General features: G+C 36.1%; 1 protein-coding gene across 1 annotated transcript in view; it reads left to right on the forward strand.

Annotated features, from left to right (window-relative positions):
* The window catches only part of LOC148948326 (polyamine-transporting ATPase 13A3-like), a 117,453-nt gene that overhangs the window by 6,830 nt on the left and 87,037 nt on the right, over positions 1 to 23,586 (forward strand). The window contains exons 2-4 of the mRNA XM_089094889.1: positions 3,158 to 3,325; positions 6,653 to 6,771; positions 14,455 to 14,599. Of these exons, the coding sequence (XP_088951015.1) occupies positions 3,158 to 3,325; positions 6,653 to 6,771; positions 14,455 to 14,599 (432 nt within the window). The remainder of the gene's footprint in view (positions 1 to 3,157; positions 3,326 to 6,652; positions 6,772 to 14,454; positions 14,600 to 23,586) is intronic.

The raw sequence follows: 23,586 nt of genomic DNA on the forward strand, positions 1-23,586 counted from the left end.
AGGCCTGGACATGATTTGAAAACTGATCATAGATTAAATGAAAAAAAAAAGTTTTTTCAACTAAAAGTAAGGATTATGCTTAAAATTAACTGATATTTTACCGTATATGAGGGGGCTCCCCCTTGATCAACCTCCTCCCCTAATTTTTACGCTATAGTTTTAAAGTGCTTTGAAAAAGCTGCTTTAACCGAATTTCCCTTGCCTTTGAGCCGTCAATCTTAGAAAATTGGGACACAAATTCAAACTTTAGCACAAGAGGGGCTAGGGGAATCCCCTCGTATACGGAATATGCTCTGTTCAATTTAAGTTTTAGTGTTGCTTCTTACTTTGAGCTGAAAAAAACTTTTTTTCATTTAATCAGGAAAAAAAGAAGTTTCAATATATATTTGTTCACACTGTTTTAAGTATCTTACAGTAGTTTGTCAAGGTGTTTACCGCCAATTAAATTTTTATCATTTTGGCTTTCTGGCTTCGATTTCTGGCTTTGTGGAAGTTTCATCTTAATTCAAGCATAAGCCTACGCAATCAGGGTGTTCTGGTATGTCACCGGACATATTTGCAGTCTCTCTTACACTCCTAATCGTTTACTTAGTTTATTCCTTGGTTGGGTATATCTGCTGAATTTTCAAGCAGTTCGTGGTAACGAACCGTAAGTAAGGAGCGACACGGCTCAATGGTAACCGAAACTCTAAAAAACGGAATTTTGATACCAATAGACTACATCAAAAGAATCACATTTTAATTTTGATTTCAAATATATAAGTTTCATCAAGTTTAATCTTACCTATCAAAAGTTAGGCACCTGAGAAAATTTGGCTGAGTTTCAAAAAAGGGGGAAAGACCCCCTAGAAGTTATAGGACCTTAATGAAAATCACACCATTATATTCAGCATATCGTAGAGCCCTACCGTAGAGGTTTCAAGCTCATATCTACAAAGATGTGGAATTTTCCATTTTTTGCCAGAAGAAAGATCACGGATGCGTGTTTAATTGTTTTTTTTTTGTTTTTTTTTCTTTTCCCCCGGGGTGATCGTATCGACCCAGTGGTCCTAGAATATCGTGGGAGGGCTCATTGTAACGGAAATTAAAAGTTCTAGTGCCCTTTTTAACAGACCAAAAATGGAGGGCAACTAGGCCCCCTTCCACGCTCATTTTTTTTCCAAAGTCACCCGATCAAAATTTTGAGATAGCCATTTTGTTCAGCATGGTCGAAAATATTATAATTATGTCTTTTAGGATGACTTAATCCCTCGAAGCCCCCAGGGGGAGGGCTGAAAGTTATGAACTTTACCCAATGTTAACATCTAGTATTGGTTATTGGGACCCGGCTCAATGGTAATCGAAACTCTAGAAAACGGTATTTTGATACAAATAGATACATCAAAAGAATCAAAGTTTAATGCTGATTTCTTAAATATAAGTTGCATCAAGTTTAATCCTACCCATCGAAAGTTACGCGCCTGAAAAAATTTGGCTGATTTTCGAAAAAAGGGGGAAAGGCCCCCTAAAAGTTATAGAACCTGAATTAAAATCACTCCATCATATTCCACGTATCAGAGAACCCTACTGTAGAGGTTTCAAGCTCCTATCGACAAAAATGTGGAATTTTGCATTTTTTGCCGGAAGAAAGATCACGGGTGCGTGTGTATTTTTTTATTTTTTTCCCAGGGGTGATCGTATCGACCCAGTGGTCCTAGAATATCGTGGGAGGGCTCATTGGAGTGGAAATTAAAAGTTCTAGTGCCCTTTTTAAGTGACCAAAAAAATAGAGGGCAACTAGGCCCCCTCCCACGCTCATTTTTCCCCCAAAGTCACCTGATCAAAATTTTGAGATAGCCATTTTGTTCACAATGTTCGAAAATATTATAAGTATGTCTCTTAGGATGACTTAATCCCCCGAAGTTCCTGGGAGGAGGTCTGAAAGTTATGAACTTTACCCAATGTTAACATATAGTATTGGTTATTGGGAAGTATACAGTACAGACGTTTTCAGGGGAGATTTTTCTTGGTAGTGGGGGGGGGGGTCGGGGTTGTGTGGGAGGATCTTTCCATGGAGGAAGTTTTCATGGGGGAAGGGACATTGCTATGAAGGGGACGCCGGACTTCCCAGCATTATTTAAAAAAAGATCAGAAATTAAATATAAAAAAGCAAGTTTTTCAACTGCAACAGCAGCAACATCAAAACTTTAAACGAACAGAACGTATTACATATATGATTGGGTTCACCCCCTAGTCAATACCTCACTCTTTAAGCCAAAGATTTTTTAGTACTTTAATAAGAGCTATTTATTCTAATTAACTGCCTTTGTGATTAAGCGGTCATTTTTAAAGAATTGGAACAAAATTCGAAATTTCGCTTAAAGAGCAAGGTATGGACTAGGGGGCGAACCCCCTAAAATACGTATTAAAAATATATGAATATAGAAGTTCGTTACGTAAGTTAATTCGTAAGTTATGTATATTTATTACTAATAAAAACGTTCGTAAAAAAAATGAAACAAGTTTAGAGGAAGCCACTTAACCAAATAAAAGTAAATCACTATGAAAATTTTGTTTTAATCAATCATTTAAAGTGAACCAAAATCAAAACCTGTATTAATTCATAAAGATTAAAAAATTAAATACAAAATACAAGTTTTTTTAACTGAAAGCAAGGAGCGACATTAAAACTTAAAACAAACAGAAATTATTCCGTATATGAAAGGGGCTGTCCCCTCCTCAACACCTTGCTCTTTACGCTAAAGTTTGACTTTCTCACAACTTTCTTGTTTTAAAACAATAAAAAACTTTAGCTTGCAGTGCAAGAAGTGAAGGAGGATAAATTACCTCCGATGTGCGGGACACTTTATGTCGGTTTTAAGTTGTAACGTCGCTCCTTACTTTCAGTTAAAAAAAAACTTGTTTTTTTTTAGTTAATTCTTGAAGAGACCAGAAGATTGCTTTGACGCGATAGCTCCATCATTAAAACTTTATCTATATAGGCAGGAATGAACACAGCATTCTGTCCAGTGTTCGCTTATAGACAGAATCTGGTGTAGGTAAAGATTAAGCTTTGTCTTACTTCCTTAATAAACTTTTTTTCTTAGCCCCACTCAGAGAAAAACAGTAATTACCATTTAAACTCTCATAAAAACAATCAAGAAATTAATCTTTTTAGGATATCGATGGATTTCAAGTCAACAAGCTCAAAAGAATCTTGACCATTATTGCGACAATTCTAACTTTTGGAGGATTGAGTTTTATTCTCACTTGGAAGAAAAAGATTAAGCTAAAACTGACGTGTGACAGCTGCAACATATCACAAGCATCTAGGGTCCTCCTTAAGGTAAGCGTCACTTTCCAAAATCCGGATAATTTACAGTCATATTACAGTCATAGTTACAGTCATATTATTATATTAAGTTCTGTGCTTTCACAGAAATAATCTTTGTTTCAAAAAATTTAAAGTTTCAAAATTATTATGAAGAGGTGACATTTTATATACAGGCTAGGGCTATATCTGGCCCCACTGCAACGGTAGTGAATGTTACATTTGGAAAGAACACTCAATGGAGGATAAAATGGTATGCATTCTTTTTTTTACTGTTTTGATTTCTCTCCTACAATAGAACTTAAACAGTTTTGCTTGGCTGGTCATGGTTTAGCGTACCGATACTATGTTAATATTTTTTCGGGAAGAAAATTTGTGCAAACTGAATTTTCTATTGGTTGAATTTTTTAAACTGAGTTTTTCACAGTTGCAGTTTTGCCAAAGGTTCTGTTTATTTTTCTTTATACTTTTAAGTTTTCTCAACACCTAAAAAACTTGTTTTTTATTATACTTGCGGCATGATATTGAAACTTGTAGTATATTTTGCCTGGTAGCAACAATAGCTGTAACCTAGTAAAGAACAATTGAAACATAGAACGACATCAATCGTAGCATATATGCAAACACGCGAGAGGGAGTCCCCTCCAATGCAAAAAAAATCTCACGAGCTTTTATTTATAAAGAGTAAGCATGACAATCTAGAAATAAGTTCTTTATTTCTTTACAGCTTTCACAGTCTTTGATTAAAAAAAAAAAAAAAAAAAAAAAAAAAAAAAAAAAAAATCCCAAATCAAATGGTGTCATATTTACAATTCTAGCCCCCAGGCATTTTATTAAAGGCACTGGTAAAGAACGACCTAAATGAATTGTTAAACTGGTTAGTTCTACAGGGTACTGGCACTAATTTATTCTTCTTCTTAGAGTTAACTACTAAGTCTGTAGTAGGGGGATGAGCGTGTCAGCACGTGGCACAAATAAGAAGAAGCTGGCCGAAAAGTATTTTCAACAGAAAACGGGATCTGTAAGGGTCTTAATCTTTAAACATTATAAAGAAGATTTATAGGCCACAAATTTGTAATTTCGGATGCTTATAATGTTGTTTAATTAAAATGATCACATTCGTTTCCCCCCAAAAATTGAAAAATTAGTTAATTAATTGTTGAAAATTGGAAATACAAAAAACTTAAATATATAAAATATGCAGTTGTTTGGCATTGGTATCATATGAAGTATTGTGTATTGCATTCGATTAAGGTGTGTCAAATTTGGGCTACAGATTTGGTATTTTCCAACTAAGTTATGTTTTTTTCTAATTTGGTAATAGAATTTTGTTATTCTGGAAAAAAAAATAAATTAAAGTTAAATTAAAGGAAGACCAACTATGCTTCAGCAAGTCTCATCAGAGAAAATTTATAAAAAAAAACAACGACAAAAAAACAAGCAAACAAACATAAACTTTTATTAACAAAATTGAACTTATTCCGGAAAAAAATTCAATAACGTTATAAAGTACGAAGAAATCACGGAAAATATTTCTCTAACAATAAAAATACTAAGACTAACATACAATTTGGATTTTGAGGTTACTAAGGTTACTAAAGTTTGATTTTGAGATTACTACTGTTCACTATCACAATACAAGGGGTAGTGGTGATTTCCGTGTACCTAGAGGCATTTCTTACAGTTCATGTTTTTCTAACTTTTTTTTAGAGGTTTACGGATATGGAATAGTTTAACAAGTAATAGTAAGATTATTGAAGACCCCCATATACTTAGGAAAACCATTAAGGAACTGATTTTTTGTAGAATTTGAGTTTTGATTGATTGATTTATTTATTGTGTGGGTTGTGATTATATGATGTTCCCGTAGGAAAACTAAAATATTGATGTTTTTTTTCATGTTTTTTGTTTAGTGTCATGGTATTAGTTGTGTTGGGGGCCAAGTGTTCTTTTTATTTTTGAAGATTTTCTATTCTCTACCACCCCCTGGGACCTGTTTTGCTGTTTAGGGAAGGTAGCAACAACTTTTTGCTTCTTTGTGTTTTATAAATGATTTTTTCTGTCTCAAAAGAGCGAGAGTAACAATTAGAAATATGACGTAGTAGGGACCGCCTTTTCTTGTATCATGGGGTGTAAAATTTTTCACTTAAGGTTAACGTTTGATTTGATTTCTAGGGATCGGGGTTTAAAGCAAAATTTTTGTGAAACTCTTGAAATGAATAAAATCTTATTCAAGAATATTGCTTTGAATCGGGATACAGGTGAATTTGGGCTGAACTCTATCTATGATAATTGATTAAAATCTGACAGAGTAAAGTTCAATTCACCCAATGTAGTTGACCTTTGTCCAAATGTTATATCATTGAAGGCTAATGAACCGAATCCAAGAAGGTCAAAGAGAATAGCTTCCGCCTTTGCTTTAAAAAGAATTAGGGAATTAAACAATATGTAGTAATATTTGATTTCGTATACAAGCTTTTGTTTTAAATTGTTTTTGCTTAGTTTTACTACTGATGACGGTCACTGTATATGTGACCAAAATATCTGGTATTTTTGTGAATTTCTATACACTGTCTATTATAAAGGATTTTATCCCTATTTTGAACTTTTATTTTATCGTCATGGAAAGGCAGTGTGGTCTCTGAAATTATCTGCTGAATAACTTATTAGTAATATTTTTATGACATAATTTTGGGTGACGGAAAGGGGTATTATAGTTCATGTGGATGGTAATTCTGCGAAGTTTTTGACTTTATTCATGGCTTACCCTTGTTTTGGCTTAGTCTAAATGAAGAAAGAGGAGAGATTGATTCTTAACTAACAACCTCTGCAACTTGGAAGATCTATGTATAGTTTTTAATACTTTTAAAGGCGCAATTTTTTTGGGTTGTATTTTGATCTTCTTAGACTATCAGTTCGATACTATCATTCCGGTGAAAAAAAACAAAAAAACAAAAAAAAACAACAAACAAACAAACACACTTCCATTATCATTCGTCAAGGAAAAAATAATCCTATTCTTTGATTGTAACTTTGATTGGTAACTTTACACTTAATGAATTGTATAGATTTAGAATCAGCATAAAAGCCAATTCTTTTAATGTATCAACTGTTATCAAAATTCCTTTTTTTAGAGTTTCGGTTCTTATCGGCCCAATACACTCCTTACTTACAGTTCGTTACCACAAACTGTTTATATCGATTCAGTTTAATCTTTGGCATCATTTTTGGTTTCAAGAACTATTTCCAGGCGATAATTAGTGAATTTTTTTTTTTTTTTTTTACCAGAATTAATTTTTACTTCTAAAGTCAAGTAGCTATAGATCTTTAGTATTTTTAAAGGATGAATATGGGCAAATGTTTGAAGAAGCTGTTGTACAAGAAGAAGGACAGAAGTATTTCTATAATAAGGAAGTTAAATATTTGTGGAGTGATCAAGAGCTTCGCTTTTTTAAGATGAGGTAAGTTGATTTATTGCAATTCTCGTGATCTATGTCTATGGGTTCCCAATGTCTATGGGATTTTCAAAAACTAGCGCTTTACTGAAAACACAAAAGAATGTAGGATTTTTTTGAACAGTAGAGACATACAGTACTTTAAGATGAACTTTTATGGTATAGAAACAAAGCATTTTAGGGTACATCTGTATGGTTTGAACTCTTTTTTTATAATTGGGCAAGACTTGGGGAAATCCAAGCAAATCTGGCACCTCAGGGCAGTGAACGGTTTAAAAGGGACAGTTCATGGTTTCTTTGTGGACAAGTCCACAAGGAAGCCGCCTTGATAGCATTTGGACAATCAGAGTTTGCACCATAACTTTCAGTTCTCCGTTCTATAAACAGAAATAACAAGACCTCTTGTGTTTGTTTTATAGTTTATTTGTTCTTCCTTTCAAACAATTTGCTAGTGTGTATTTACAGTTTTATAGCATATTATTAGCTATTAATTTTACAGATGCTGAAACCAATAACTTGGCTTATAAAAAAATCTGTTGTTTTATCTGTTATGGTTATGCTACGTTATAGGTCTATGTTATGTTATGTTCTGTTATATGTCTGCCACCTTTTATACCATGTTATATTATGTTTCTGTTATTTCATCTGTCATGTTATGTTATGTGGGATTTTCAAAAACTAGCGCTGTACTGAAAACACAAAAGAATGTAGGATTTTTTTGAACAGTAGAGACATACAGTACTTTAAGATGAACTTTTATGGTATAGAAACAAAGCATTTTAGGATACATCTGTATGGTTTGAACTCTTTTTTATAATTGGGCAAGACTTGGGGAAATCCAAGCAAATCTGGCACCTCAGGGCAGTGAACGGTTTAAAAGGGACAGTTCATGGTTTCTTTGTGGACAAGTCCACAAGGAAGCCGCCTTAATAGCATTTGGACGATCAGAGTTTGCACCATAACTTTCAATTCTCCGTTCTATAAACAGAAATAACAAGACCTCTTGTGTTTGTTTTATAGTTTATTTGTTCTTCCTTTCAAACAATTTGCTAGTGTGTATTTACAGTTTTATAGCATATTATTAGCTATTAATTTTACAGATGCTGAAACCAATAACTTGGCTTATAAAAAAATCTGTTGTTTTATCTGTTATGGTTATGCTACGTTATAGGTCTATTATTTTGTCTGTCATGTTATGTTATGTTTCTGTAATTCTATCTATAATGCTATGTTATGTTATATGTCTGTTATTTTATCTGTTATGTTATGTTCTGTTATATGTCTGCCACCTTTTATACCATGTTATATTATGTTTCTGTTATTTCATCTGTCATGTTATGTTATGTGGGATTTTCAAAAACTAGCGCTTTACTGAAAACACAAAAGAATGTAGGATTTTTTTGAACAGTAGAGACATACAGTACTTTAAGATGAACTTTTATGGTATAGAAACAAAGCATTTTAGGGTACATCTGTATGGTTTGAACTCTTTTTTTATAATTGGGCAAGACTTGGGGAAATCCAAGCAAATCTGGCACCTCAGGGCAGTGAACGGTTTAAAAGGGACAGTTCATGGTTTCTTTGTGGACAAGTCCACAAGGAAGCCGCCTTAATAGCATTTGGACGATCAGAGTTTGCACCATAACTTTCAATTCTCCGTTCTATAAACAGAAATAACAAGACCTCTTGTGTTTGTTTTATAGTTTATTTGTTCTTCCTTTCAAACAATTTGCTAGTGTGTATTTACAGTTTTATAGCATATTATTAGCTATTAATTTTACAGATGCTGAAACCAATAACTTGGCTTATAAAAAAATCTGTTGTTTTATCTGTTATGGTTATGCTACGTTATAGGTCTATTATTTTGTCTGTCATGTTATGTTTCTGTAATTCTATCTATAATGCTATGTTATGTTATATGTCTGTTATTTTATCTGTTATGTTATGTTCTGTTATATGTCTGCCACCTTTTATACCATGTTATATTATGTTTCTGTTATTTCATCTGTCATGTTATGTTATGTGTCTGTTATTTTATCTGTCATGCTATGCTATGTTATGTGTCTGCTATTTTATCTGTTATATTAGATTGTATGTCTATTAATTTTTCTGTTATTTCAATGTTATGTTATATAGTGTCTGTTATTTTATTTGCTATGTTATGTTATGTTATATGTTTGTTTTTTTCTGTTATGTGTATGTTATTTTATTTATTATGCTGTATCATTTTATATGTCTGTTATTTTATCTCTTGTGTCATATTATGCTATATGTCTTATTAATAAGGCTATTCAAAATCTATTAGCTATTTATTATAATTCCTGTTCATTTTTAGTCTCACTTACTCGTTGATTGTGATTTCTGTTCGTCAGAATAATGAAATATCATATGACTTTGTTTCTGCTCGTCTTTGGTATAATACACTTCTTTACTTTTTTTGAAAAACTTTAAAAAAAAGTGACTATTCAATTTTTATTCTTTTTATTTATTTTTTTAGCAAATGAAAGTTTTACTAATAGTAAGTAAGTTAGTAATTTTATTGCTAAAAAATTTACACGGAATTAGAGCAGAATCGGACAACGGAAAAAGAAAAGAAAAGTCACACAGCGAAACATCACCAAACGTACTTATACATTAGCAAAACAACTGCCACAGAATGGCTAGCCACGGGTTTGCTCTTCCATTAGTGATTATCAGAAAATTCTCGGCAACACGGTTAACACAGACTGTTCGATCGGATACACCATAATGACGCATGATATAAAAGCTCCTTATCAATTGTGAAAGTCCCAGAAGGAACTTCGAGAATCGAAAAAACAGAACTCTTACTTTTGTACACTGAGCGGACGACAGGTATTTCCAAAAAGGTGCTATATGCAGTACATGTGGAATGGCAATGACATTATACAGCGACGCAAGATATTTACGGCCAAACTGATGTCTGCTTCTAATAACTGATACGTACACAATCCGGATTTTCATTTCTACGTGGCGTACAAGCAGGGCTCCGGTGGAGTGAAGGCCAAGACTGATTGGTAAGCCAGGGTAAGTAATACTCTTAGATAGTTTTACAACTGAATCCCCCAAGGGAGTTTCTTCTTCGCAGTAATCTGCATTAATAATGAGGACGGCAGATTTTGAAATATGAATCGACAAACCTAAGTTATTGTATTCCCTATTCAGCACATCCAGAATTCTTCGATAGTCGATCAGCTGGCCTGTTCAAAATAAACAGGTCGTCAGCATACGCCAGCACCAAATATCAATCCCTTTTGAAACACAAGACGTAGCTACATGGGTTTGCGCCGGCAAAACACTATTGTTGTACACAGATTCGAAGACGAACTGATCCTTGCCTGACCCCTTTATGGACCAGTACAATAGTGAATTCGACCGGATTTGATGGTATTTTTATTTGCGACTTTAAGGCTATTCCACATATAATATAGTACTCTGACAATACTCAGATTTAGTCCATGTTTATACGCTTCTTGATCCTTGATCCTAGTAGTACGTGGTGATTTTAGCACATAAGGCACTAACCTGTATATTGGCTTCTTGGATATGCATTTGCACCTTTGCTTGTAGACTAAATGGCACGCTGATCTTCTGAAGTGTCATGTACGACACTGTCAAATGAAGCGGTAAGTCTGCCTTTGACCAGTATTTTATTTCATACCGCTGTGAAGCACAATTGGCCTTCAAGATACACACATTGACACATACTTCAATTGGTATGTGGTTGGTGGAGTGACTTCCTATTAGCACACTCACTGTGTCACTCACGTTAGGTGTTAATGAGATATGGTCTATATTTGAGACTGAACCACAAGTGTGTACAAACGTGAAATCTTTGTCTTTTGGAAGCACACGATACCAAATTTCAATTGTACATAGAATCAGTTGGGTCCAAGGAGACGAGTCCTTGACTAGATCACAGCTTTATTCCACCCACTAAAATGCATTCCAGTTTGGACAACAAAGTAGTAATGAAGCACTTTCGATGAGCTCACAATGCTTTCGAAAATCGGTTATCTGATTATTTGTGGTTGTAGTTTGTAGGAAGGTAGATATTAACGGTCACAAGATTCCTAACCCATATAGCAATAAGATTTTTGACTAAATGCAGACTCTCTAAATCAACGGCAGAACTACATACGATCGCTAGTCCACCAGAGGGCCTCTTGTGTTGACGAGAGTTGGCTGGTACAAAATAAATGTAAGATTGTCTGAAAACTTGTGTAGGCTGAGGCATATCACTCGTCAGCAGATGTTCTTGGATGCACCAAATATCGGTACGCCAACATAGCTCTTCAATTACAGGGTTCTGCGAGACACACTTTCATTACTTGTAGTTGTGGTGAGGCATAGGGTGTTCAGCCCAACTCGGCACAGAGGATACGATGGACCATATTCTGCCACTGACTTCGGTCTTCTGTTTGTGGGCGGATGATTTCCAACCATGATGTATCCCAATTGTGTTCGTATTTCCTGAAACCTACCTAATGCTCGAGATTTTCTTCATTGTGGCATGCCAAGATTTAGTTTGGCCACCTTTCCACTTTTTCCAGTGGGCTGGGGCTTACATTCAAGGGACTGACGGGTCAGGTACTCACTTGGGTGCCGTGTAATGGGATCAAACCATCTGAGCCTTTCTGGTTGTAGCCAAATTTATTCTTTGTGGGTGTAGTTTGTAGGAAGGTCGACATTAACGATCACAAGATTCCTAACTCACATGGCAATAAGATTTTCGACTACATGCAGACTCTCAAAATAAACGGCATAACTACATACGATCTTTAGTCTACAAGAGGGCCTCCTGTGTTGATGAGAGTTGGCTCGGTTCAAACCAAAATGTAAGATTGTCTGAAAACTTGAGTAGGCTGAGGTTTGTCACTCGTCAGCAGATGTTCTCCGATGCACAGAATATCGGTACGGCAACATAGCTCTTCAATTGCAGGGTTATGTGAGACACACTTTCATTAATTGTACTTGTTGTGAGGCATAGGGTGTTCAGAACAACTCGGCACCGAGGATATGATGGACCATATTCTGCCACTTACCTCGGTCTTCTGTTTGGGGGCGGATAATTTCCAACCATGATTTATCCCAATTGCGTCCGTATTTCCTGGAACCTCCCAAAGGCTCGAGGTCTTTCTTCATTGTGGCATGCCAAGATTTAGTTTGGCCACCTTTCCACTTTTTCCAGTGGAGGTGGGGCTAAAATTCAAGGGACTGACGGGTCAGGTACTCACTTGGGTATCGCATAATGGGCCCAAACCATCTGACCCTTCTGCTCTTGATAATAGAGAATAATAAATGCTTCTGATTGCACATTTGCATTAGTTGCTTGTTGCCTATCCTTTGGCTAAGTTTGAGGTTGCAAATGGCTCTTAGGCACTTCCTGTCCAAGATGTCGAGTGAGTGTTCTTCTTCTGCCTTTAGCAGCCAGGTTTCACATCCATGCAGCAGGATAGAGCGAATAAACGTCACGTAGACTCAAAGTTTGGTCTTCAGGCTGATCTCTCTTCTGAGATCAGGCTGATCTTTACCATAATGGCTTACGTAGTTGGCCAAAGGTTCTCCATACCTTTCTTATTCTGGCCTTGATCTCACACGAGGCCCCACCATTGATATCAATCAGTGACCCGAGGTATCTGAATTCTTCTACCTGTTCAAGCTGTTATCCGTCTATGGAGACTGACGAATTTCCATCTGGAAAAAGATGCTTGGTTTTGGGGACACTGATGGCCAGGCCTGTCAGGCTAGCGCTATTTGCCCCTCTCTGCAACATGTCCATGGCTTGGGCGTTTGACTCAGCGAGGATTGCACCATCGTCTGCGTATTCTAGGTCCCCTAGCTTCTAATCACTAGTCAGCTCGATTCCGTCTTCTGAACTTATGGAGTTTTTGAAGACCCAATCAATTATGTAGTTGAAGAGGATCGGGTAAGCTGGGCAACCTTGTCGCACGCTGTAGGCAATTTCGAAGAGCCTAGTGAGCTCCTCGTACACGCGGATGTTGCTACGCGTGTTTTCATAGTATGCTTTCATCAGGCTCACCAGCTTCAGTAGGACTCCGTCTTTCAGCATGATTTCCCATAGTAGCGGGTGAAGCACCAAGTCGAATGTCGCTATAAAATTCATAAAGATAGCAGTGGTTCCTCGGCTGTGCATAGAGCTTGGGTGCAGGAGGATCAAGAGTGAGAATATATGGACCACGCATCCCATTCCTGGGCGGAAGCCAACTTGATTTTTCCTAGTTTTTCGCTTTCTTTCCGCTCTTAATCTGTTTATGACGAGGATGGTGAAAATCTTCCCGGCAATGTCCATGAGCGAGATGCCTTGATAGTTCTTGCAGTCACTCTTGACTGCAAGATTGCTCCCTGCAATCTTGGGGGACGTACTCGCTCTTCCAGATCTTCTTGAGGAGGTCCGTGAGTGTGCTGAACAAGGATGAGTTTGCTTTTTATAGCTCTGGTGGTAGTCCATCTTCTCCTGGCGCTTCATGGCTCTTGAGCGATTTTAACGCTTTCATTACTTCTTCAAACGTAGGTTGGGAGAAGTCGGTGGGGTACTAGTTTTGCGGTTGGGAGGGTTTAGGTCCACTGTCCGGTGGTATAGGAAATGAGAGGAGCTGGTTGGGTCGATTTAGGAGGTCTCGGAAGTGTTCTGCCCATCGATTCATTCTTTCTCGTCCGTCGGTTATTACTGTACAGTCCGTCTTCTTTACGTTTTCCCAAGACACAACTCTTATATTCCCACTCTGTTCATTCATCGGAGGATTTCGGCTTTCTGATTTGCTTTTTCATCTCAGGGATTTTGAAATGGCTAACATGTATGTTTTTTCGATTTACATGCTGCACAGCCAATTTATTTAGTACCGTGCAGGTGGTACTAGCATTCGACGCATGGCCTTAGCCACCGCAGCGTGGACAAATCTGGGGAGCGGAACACACCGCTGAAATGTGACCAAATTTCTGGCAATTACAGCATCGTTTTGAAAGATACACAATTTCTTCAATCGGAAAACGTTCAAAATGAATGATCTCTGAAAGTTTTGAGCTAATCCGGTACCTAGGATCCAACATTTCCAGCTTATCCACTATAAAATTTATGCTTAAGCACTGAACAACTTGCATAATTTACGACCCTTCTCCTTGGGGTTTTGGGGTCCTGTAATTCCGAGAGACATATTAGTTGAATCTTCCAAATACCTTGAACAAAGTGGTTGTCTTAAAATTTGGATCAAACGTTTCAATTTCACTTTTTAATAATCCACTTACATTCTGAAGATATTGCTGATGTTCCTCAATTGAGCTTTTTACGCAGACACTAAAGTTCCAGCTTAATGCCTGTTATCAGCTTTATTTTTTCCTGTTATTTTGTTCCCATAAAAGATAAAATATCGAACCTAAACCTAAAAACATTACAAAGCCTACGGGCATGAAAGGGCAGAGGGAGGGAAAACTCATAGACAAAAGGTGTAATATCCCCCCCCCCTGAAACTCTTATTATAAATTGCCGTCTTGAAACAATCCTTTATCTTATTAACTAGCCAGATTTAAACGTAAGATCCACGTTTCAATTATCATCTCTTTTCAAAAATTTAAAAATAAAAACGAAACCAAGTGGGTGTTATACTCTCATTCGGAAAACAGTGTTCTAGTTAATTTCCTTTTGATTTTCAGGCCGTATGATGAAGGCAAATCATGCTTTTCACTTTGGAGTGAGGTTGGATTAAATTCCGAAGAGGTTTCAAAGAGAAGAGATCTTTACGGAACCAACGAGATTAAAGTGCAGTTAACACCGATTTCTACTTTGGTCCTAACAGAGGTAGTTGTTTCAACCTAGGCTCAATTTAAAAGTAAAATTAAACAAATTAGTCTTTAGAACTGCTAAATTCTCACGAGATTTCTAAAGTTAAAAACTAAGCGAAAGAAAAAGTTTTATAAAATAAAAATAGAAGGTGGTATTACAGCCCAAAAAGAGCCGAAATTATACTGTATACGAGAAGTCTTGCCACTTTTTTTACTCCTTGCTCTTTACGCTAAAGTTTCACTACTAAGTGAGTTAAAGCATTTCTGAGTGCAAAAAAATACAGCCAGTTAATCATTCGGACAGATGTAATATTTATCGAATGCCATTCAGAGGACTTATATATAAAATTTTTATTTTTAGAGCAAACGCAAATATATAAAACCTTCCGTTCTTGAGGCATTGATAAAATTAAATAAAAAAAAAACAAGTTTTTCAACGCCTAGTTCTTTGCGCTAAAGTTTCTTATTGTTTTAAAAAATAGAGTTGTGAGAAAGAGTCAAACTTTAGCGTAAAGAGCCAGGCGTTGAGGAGGGGACAGCCCTTTCATTTACAGAATAATTAATTAATTGTGTGATTGGCACTAATTAACTGCGTCATTGTGTAATTAATTAACTGCGTCATTGGCGGTTTACTGAAAACAATATGAGTCTTGAAAAGTCTTGGAAAGTATAAACAAAATCAAATTGAATATTAGGTATATAATGATATTAATTGTTGAAAGATCCATCAGTTCAAGATTTTGTTTCGACTGTAATTTTTATTTTCATTTTCAATGCTGTAAGAACTGGAAAAGAATAAATTTTCAATATATTTCGTTTTCAGTTAAGCGCCAATGACACAGCAAGCTTTATGTTTTTACAGTTAAAGAAGGGGGCAGTATCCAAATTTTTTTTTTGTAGTGGAACTATATTTATCTTGAACAATCTTGGAAAGAACTAATAAATTGAACTGAATATTTGATGCATAAGGATATAAATTGCTGAAAGCTCATCAGTTCAAAATTTTACTGTAATTTTAATATTTATTTTCAATATTAAGTACAAAAGAAAATATTTGTAATATAATCCGTTTTCAGTAAAGTGGCAATGACGCAGTAGGTTTTAGACTTCTGCAGTGAGAGGAGGCGATACCCAAACTCTTGTTTGTAGTTATTTTTGTTCGATTCAAGCTTGATTTGCATTTTCGATTTTAGATTTCACATGTTTTAAGATTGATTTATTCATTTATATTAATAGCTATTGTATAAATAATTTCTAAGACCACACTGGCTAATCATGACAAAACGAAACAATAATAAAAAAAGAGAAAAACGAGGATTATACAAGCCAGTGAAACATATGAACTAAAATGCAAATATTTTAGTTGCGTTTCGTTTCAAGGTTTGAAATTCTTTTTATAGTATCCATGGAGTTTTATTAGTAATTTTGATGTTATTATCCTGCACTGAGGACGGTCAAGCGGAGGTCTTGACCGAAATATTTGCATTTTAGTTCATATGTTTCACTGGCTTGTATAATCCTCGTTTTTCTCTTTTTTTATTATTGTTTCGTTTTAGCTATTGTATGTTTGTTCGCATTGATTGTTTATTTAATTTCTGTTCGTTTTAAGTTTCATTTATACTTCAATAGCAAAATATTTTTTTCGTTTTAAGCTTGATTTTCATATTGAATGTAATCATTAATCACTTTAAGATCTATTTATTCATTTATATTTTTACTTGTTGTATTTTTTTGCTAAGACTGTTTATTTAATTTCTGATTTCTGATTGTTCATTTTGGGTTACATATATTCTTTAATAGTAATTTCTGGTCGTTTTGAATTTGAATTTTAACAGGTATTTGTATCTGCTGAGCTTAAGTTTAAAATGGCCTTTACTTTTCTTTGAAAAACTTATTTTTCGGAAAGTTATTTTAATTAATTTTTGTTCGTTTTTGATTGCAAAAAGTTTTTAGTTCTAATGGCATGAGGGCGGGGGGGGGGGGGGCTGCTTACTGTCCGATTATTCTTGACTTAAAAAAAAACGGAGCTAAAACTTTCGATTTAAATCGAATGAAGCTTTTTCAAAGTCTATACGATTACCTCTTTGATAAAAACCTCATATATAAACAATGGACAGCTTGCATAACTTCTGGACAGCGATTGACACAACAATGAGTGGATAGAAAAATAGAAAAAAAGGCTTGGAGGGGGGGGGGGCTAATAGCCCTTCTATCTCTATTGACTCTATAAAAGTGAACTAGAACTTTCAATTTTAAATCAAATGAACCCTCTCTAAAGTTTATACGATCATCCCTTCTAGAAGAACAATATATTCCCCGGGGCATAACTGACAACGCCTGTCCCCGGGCCCTGGGGGGTTGTTTCAACCCAGAAGCTTTAATATCTGATGTTTGAACTATTATTTGATTTTATTTTATTTATGCATTAAATTTTTTATTGGATTCATGGGGGGAAAAGTGCGTGGAGGGGGGAGGGAGGCTGGTTGCCCTCCGATCTCTTTTTTTTCTCTTAAAAAGTGTTCTAAAACTTACGCTTTCCAAACAAATGAGCACTCTTTGAAGTTTATACGACCATCCTTTCCATAAGAGCCATAAATGCCCCCCAGGGCATAACTTACAACGCCTGTCCCCGGGCCCTGGAGTGTTTCGTCGACACCAGAGTTTTATTATCTAACCTTTTAACTATTTTTAACAAAAGGGCAATCTCAAAATTTTTATTTGATGCATTTGGGGAATATTGCGTGGACGGGGGAGGGTAGTTGCCCTCCAATCTCTTTTGACTCTTAAAAACGGAACTAGAACTTTCACTTTCCAAACAAAGGAGCCCTTTCTGAAGTCTATACGAGTATCCCTTTGATAACAACCGTAAATACCCCCAGGACATAACTTACAACACCTGTCCCCGAGCCCTGGAGGGATGTGTCGAGACAGGAAATTTTGTTATCCGACCCTTGAACTATTATTAACAAAATGGCCATCTCAAAATTTTTATTTGATGCATTTGGGTAAAAAGGACATGGAAGGGACTAGCTGCCCTCCGATCCCTTTTGACTCTTGAAAAGTGAACTACAATTTTCATTTTCCAATCAAATGAGCCCTCTATGAAGTTTATACGAGCATCCCTTCCATTACAACCATATACCACCAGGGCATAACTTACAAGGCGTGCCCCCGGGCTCTGTGGAGCGGTGTCGACACCGGTGTTTTTTTAAATCTGAAGTTTGAACTATTTCAAACAAAATGTCTATCTCAAAATTTTTATCCGATGCATTTGGGGGAAGAGGGGGTGGACGAGACTGGCCTCCCTTCGGTCACTTTTGACTTGTAAAAGGTGAACTAGAACTTTCAATTATCAATAAAATGAGCCCTCTTTGAAGTTTATACGAGCATCCCTTTCATAAGAACCATATATGCCCCTGGGCATAACTTACATCGTCTGCCCCCGGGCCCTGGGGGGTTGGGACGACACTTGAGTTTTTGTTATCTGACCTTTGAGCAATTTTAAACTTAATGACTATCTCTTAATGACTAAAATTTTTATTGGATGCATTTGGGGACAAAGGGGCGTGGGGGGGGGGCTAGTTGCTCTCCATTCTCTTTTGACTCTAAAAAACTGAACTAGAACTTTCACTTTCCAATCAAATGAACCCTCTGAAATTTTTACGAGATTCCCTTCAATAAGAACAATATATTCCCCCAGCGCATAACTTACAACGCCTGCCCTCGGACCCTGGGGGGCTTTGTCTTCCCCTGAGTTTTCGTTGTATGGTCTTTGAACTATTTTTCAAGAAAATGGCTATCTCAATGTTCTTATCGGATGGTTTGAGCAAAAAAGGGCGTGGAGGGGGGGGGCTAGGTGCCCTCCAATCTATTCTTACTCTTAAAAAGGAAACTAGAACTTTCAATTTCCAATAAAATGAGGCCTCTTTGAAGTTAATACGAGCATCCCTTCCATAAGACCCATATATGCCTCAAGGGAATATTTTAAAACGCCTGATCTCTGGCCCTGGGGGGTTTTGTCAACACCGGTATTTTTGTTATATGATCTTTGAACTATTTTTAACAAAATAGCTCTGATCTCTTTTGACTCTTAAAAAGCGAACTAGAACTTTCACTTTCCAAACAAATGAGCCCTTTCTGAAGTTTATATGAGCATCCCTTCGATAAGAACCGTATATACCCCCCAGGGAATAACTTACAACACCTGTCCCAGGGCCCTGGAGGGATGTGTCGAGACAGGAAATTTTGTTATCTGACCCTTGAACTATTATTATCAAAACAGCCATCTCAAAATTTTGTTTGATGCATTTGGGTGAAAAAGGACCTGGAAGGGACTAGCTGCCCTCCGATCCCTTTTGACTCTAGAAAAGTGAACTATAAGTTTCCTTCTCCAATCAAATGAGCCCTCTATGAAGTTTATACGAGCATCTACTCCACAATAACCCTATACCCCTAGGGTATAACTTACAAAGCCTGCCCCCGGGCTTTGTGGGGCTGTGTCGACACCGGTATTTTTTTAATCTGAACTTTGAACTATTTCTAACAAAATGTCTATTTCAAAATTTCTATCTGGTGCATTTGGGGGAAGGGGGGGAGGAGATTGGCTTCCCTTAGATCACTCTTGACTTTTGAAAAGTGAACTAGAACTTTCAATAATCAATCAAATGAGCCCTTTCTGAAGTTTATACGAGCATCCCTTTCATAAGAACCATATATGCCACAGGATATAACTTACAACGCCTGCCCCCGGGTCATGGGGGGCTGTGTCGACACCTGAGTTTTTGTTATCTGACTTTTGAGTAATTTTTAACTTAATGGCTATCTCAAAATTTTTGTTAGATGCATTTGGGGACAAAGGGGCGTGGGGGGCGCTAGTTGCCCTCCAATCTCTTTTGACTCTGAAAAACTGAACTAAAACTTTCAATTTCCAATCAAATGAATCCTCTGAAGTTTTTACGAGCATCCCTTCAATAAGAACCATATATTCCCCCAGGGCATAACTTAAAACGCCTGCCCTCGGACCCTGGGGGGCTGCATCTTCCCCAGAGTTTTGGTTATATGGTCTTTGAACTATTTTTTAATAAAATGGCTATCTCAAAGTTCTTATCAGATGGCTTTAAGGAAAAAGGGCGTGGAGGGGGGGGGGGGGGTTAGGTGCCCTCCAATCTCTTTTGACTCTTAAAAATTTAACTGGAACTTTTATTTTCCAATGAAATGAGCCCCCTTTGAAGTTAATACGAACATCCCTTCCATAAGAACCATATAAGCCCCAAGGGCATAACTTAAAATGCCTGCCCCCGGGCACGGGGGGGTTTTGTCTACACCGGAGTTTTTGTTATATGATCTTTGAACTATTTTTAACAAAATAGCTATCTCAAAATTTTTATCGGATGCATTTGGGAAAAAGGGTTTGGGGGGGCTGGTTACTCTCCGATATCTTGTGACGCTTAAGCAGTGAACTAGAACTTTCAATTTACAATCAAATAAGCCCTCTCTGAAGTTTATACAAGCATTCCTTCCATAAGAACAATATATGCCCCAGTGCATACCTACAACCCTTGCCCTGAAGACTGTGGGGGGAGTGTCCTGCTCAAAGCTATAATTTCCAGAACTTTCAACTATGTTGAACAAAATGGCTATAAAATTTTGATTGGATATATTTGGGAAAATGGTGGGCGTGTAAGGTGTTTCAGTTGCTTTCCAGTTATTTTCGATTATTAAAAAGGGCGTTAGCCTTTTAAATTTCCAATCGAATGAGTCATTTCTGAAGTTTCTACGACAACACTTTCTATAAAAACCTTATATACCCCCAGGGCATACTCACAACCGTTGCCCTGATGGCTGTGGGGGAGTATCCTCCTCAAAAGTATAATTTCTATCTGAAAATCAATTACACTGAACCAAATGGCTATCTCAAAATTTCGATTGTATGTGTTTGGGGAATTGGTGGGCGTTGAAAGGGGGTTAGTTGCCTTCCAATCACTTTTTACCCTTAAAAAGGGCACTAGAACTCTCGATTCCCAATCGAATGAGCCCCCTTTGAAGTTTCTACGATGACCTCTTCCATATGAAGTGCCTCTGGCAAAAACATAACAATAAATAATAATAAAACATTGGAGCCGTATGGCCTTTGCTATAGGCAACGCTATAGCGTTGCCTCTGAAAAGACTCCGTAGCCGTTTAACAGAATCCAGTAAACGTAATATTTATTTCATATTAAAAATACTTTTGCAAAAGTGGGGAAGCCCTTCACGCTACAGAAATAATATTACGTGCTAAGTCCAAAATATATTACTCGGAATGCTGGGATACTAGAGGTTGAATACCCTTCCCACATTGACTGAAACAAACTCTCACAACAAGTTGGATAATTGGGTCCTAAAAGTTCTCTATTCAGGGTTCAGGCACAGGATTTGGGTAATTTTCAGGGTCCTTTCCCACAAGACCCAATGACCTTCCAATATCCAGCGATAGCTGGTGTTTTGTAATGCGATGCTGTACATAAATTCTATATAATAGCCTTTTATTTTGTTAGGGCTGTGTGAATGCTAAAGGAGGATGGCAGATGAGACCATAAGGACCATAAGGCAGGATGGTCTTTGACATTGACAGTATATTTATATAGTTTTTCGGTAGTTTTAAGCTGATTCAAGATTGGCTATCTCACAATTATTACTCCTGTAATGTTGGCCCTATATTCGCACAAATTTATGTTTTGCAGCACAAATTGGCGGAAACAGGCAATTTACTGCGATAAAATCTAAAATGTTTATGCTTACATTTTGAAAATAATCATAAAGCAACTGGCGTCAACAATAAATTCTTCGATAGCATTTAGCTCTATTCTGGCCGAAATTTTTTGGAAGGCAAAAAATGCAGAGATCGGCACTTTTCTGGGGCTCATCCTTTTTTTTAAAATTTAAATGGCACATTAACTTGTAATTCCCGTTCCAATGACCGCCCGTGCGGATGTTCCATAACCGCCGCTTTGATAAATTACCACTGGAAAAAAACAACATCAACAAATAAACACAAACCTGTTATCGCATTTCCTGATGAAATATATAAAATTTTGTGTTTTTGCACTAAGGACCTTGAAACATCCAAAAGCTCTTTGACATACTGAAAATGGTGCTGCAATATCTATCAAGATCTCACCCTTTTAGGGAGTTTTTCCCTTTTTCTTTTTAAATTACACAAATGTCCATTTGGCCTATAGGATAAATTTCACGCATTTGCGATCACCGCCAAAATAAAGATTTTTCCTATATTTATTGTCATAAAAATTTGATTTTGTCGAATATTAGTTAATGTACAGACATATGTTGTTCTATACCTAAAGTTCATTAAAATGAGCTGTTTGATATAGAAAAGTTAATCAAAAGAACAAAGAAAATGGGTCTAAGATCTGGGGAATTATTTCTGAAATTTACTCAGAATATGTGGCCTGTAGAATCAACAAAGCACAAATGAAGAAGAAGAACTTATATCAAAACAACGAGAAAAAAAATGATGGACGTTAAAGACCTAAAATTAACCAAGAAGATGAAAAATTAAAAATAAATATAAACACAAAAAAGACCACTGATAACAAAACGAAATTCACAATTTATTCTTTACAATTCGGGAAACAAAAAATAGAGCTTGGTTTTGCTCTGAAGCAAAACCGTTTTATGTGAACCATTTTATAAAACCATTATATTATGTGAAGCCAAATTTTTGGCTTCACATCCAAAAGCGTTTGTCAGAGAGGAATGGGTAAAAATACGATAAAACACCGTCAATAAATAAAAGAAATCCAAGAGGAACTGAAATAGTAATAAATAACCGAGTCAAACTCAAAACGAGTAGAGATCAAGAGGAGTAAGGCTGACGCACCTTCTAAGACCTGTACCTTCTAGAGAACGGGGCATAATTTGCACTTTACAGAAAATAAATCTTATTTAAATCTGTGTGTTTCTATTTCTCGTAATCATGAAAAAACAGAAAAAAAATCACCATCATAACCAAGCTTAAAAAAAAAAAAAAAAAAAAAAAAAAAAAAAAAAAAAATGAATGGGGATTGACAGTTTAATATACAGCCTATACAGATATTTACTCCTGAAAGTCAAAATTATGTTGGGTTTATTAAAGTTAAAAAGGAGAGGACGTTTAAAATATAATTTGTTTTTAGTAAAGTGCAAATTATATTCTCAGTGTTTAGAAGGTATGAGGGGCATCATCCCTACTTCTCTCAGCTTTTGCTCGTTTTTATATTTACCCCGGTATTTACTGTAAATAATCAAAAAAACCTTTTTGCACAAAATAAGTTTTTCAAAGAAAGTAAAGAACTCAATAAACCAAAAATGAATAAAAATAGAATCAAATAATTTACCAAGCATACAACTACCACAAATCAGTATCAATAAATAAATGAAACCCAAAACAAACAGAAATTAAAACAAGTCAAATTCAAAACGAGCGGAAATTAATGTGAGTAGGGTTTTAAGCCCTATGGTTTCTAAAAGCCAGAATATAATTTGTACTTTACTGAAAAAAAATTCAAATGACTTTACTGAAAAAAATGTGCATTATCAGTTTAATATACATATGCTGATATTTATTCCTTAAAATCTTAATTAATTTTTGATTTCTTAAAGTTATAAAAATGAAAACATTTAAAAGATTTTTTCAGTAAAGTACAAATTATATTAAATTATATTATAATCGAATGAGCCCTTTATGAAGCTTTTACGACTAAAATTCCTATAAAAATGTTGTATGCCCCAAGGCCATAACAAGACCCTCGTCATAGGGTCTATGGGGGGAGGGTTGTCATCTTCAAACACATAACTTCCAGACCTTTCAACTACCTTGAACAAAATGACCATATCAAAATGTTGATCGGAAATTTTTGGAGAATTGATGGGGGGGGGGGCGATTCTCTCTCTGATTGCTTTCGACTGTGAAAAAGGGCAATAGACCTCTCAATTCCCAATCGAAAGATCCCTATTTAAAGTGCTT

The sequence above is a fragment of the Artemia sp. Qi Xiang Cuo genome, chromosome 9 (genome assembly GCF_049724085.1).
Source record: "Artemia sp. Qi Xiang Cuo chromosome 9, ASM4972408v1, whole genome shotgun sequence".
Lineage (NCBI taxonomy): Eukaryota > Metazoa > Arthropoda > Branchiopoda > Anostraca > Artemiidae > Artemia > Artemia sp. Qi Xiang Cuo.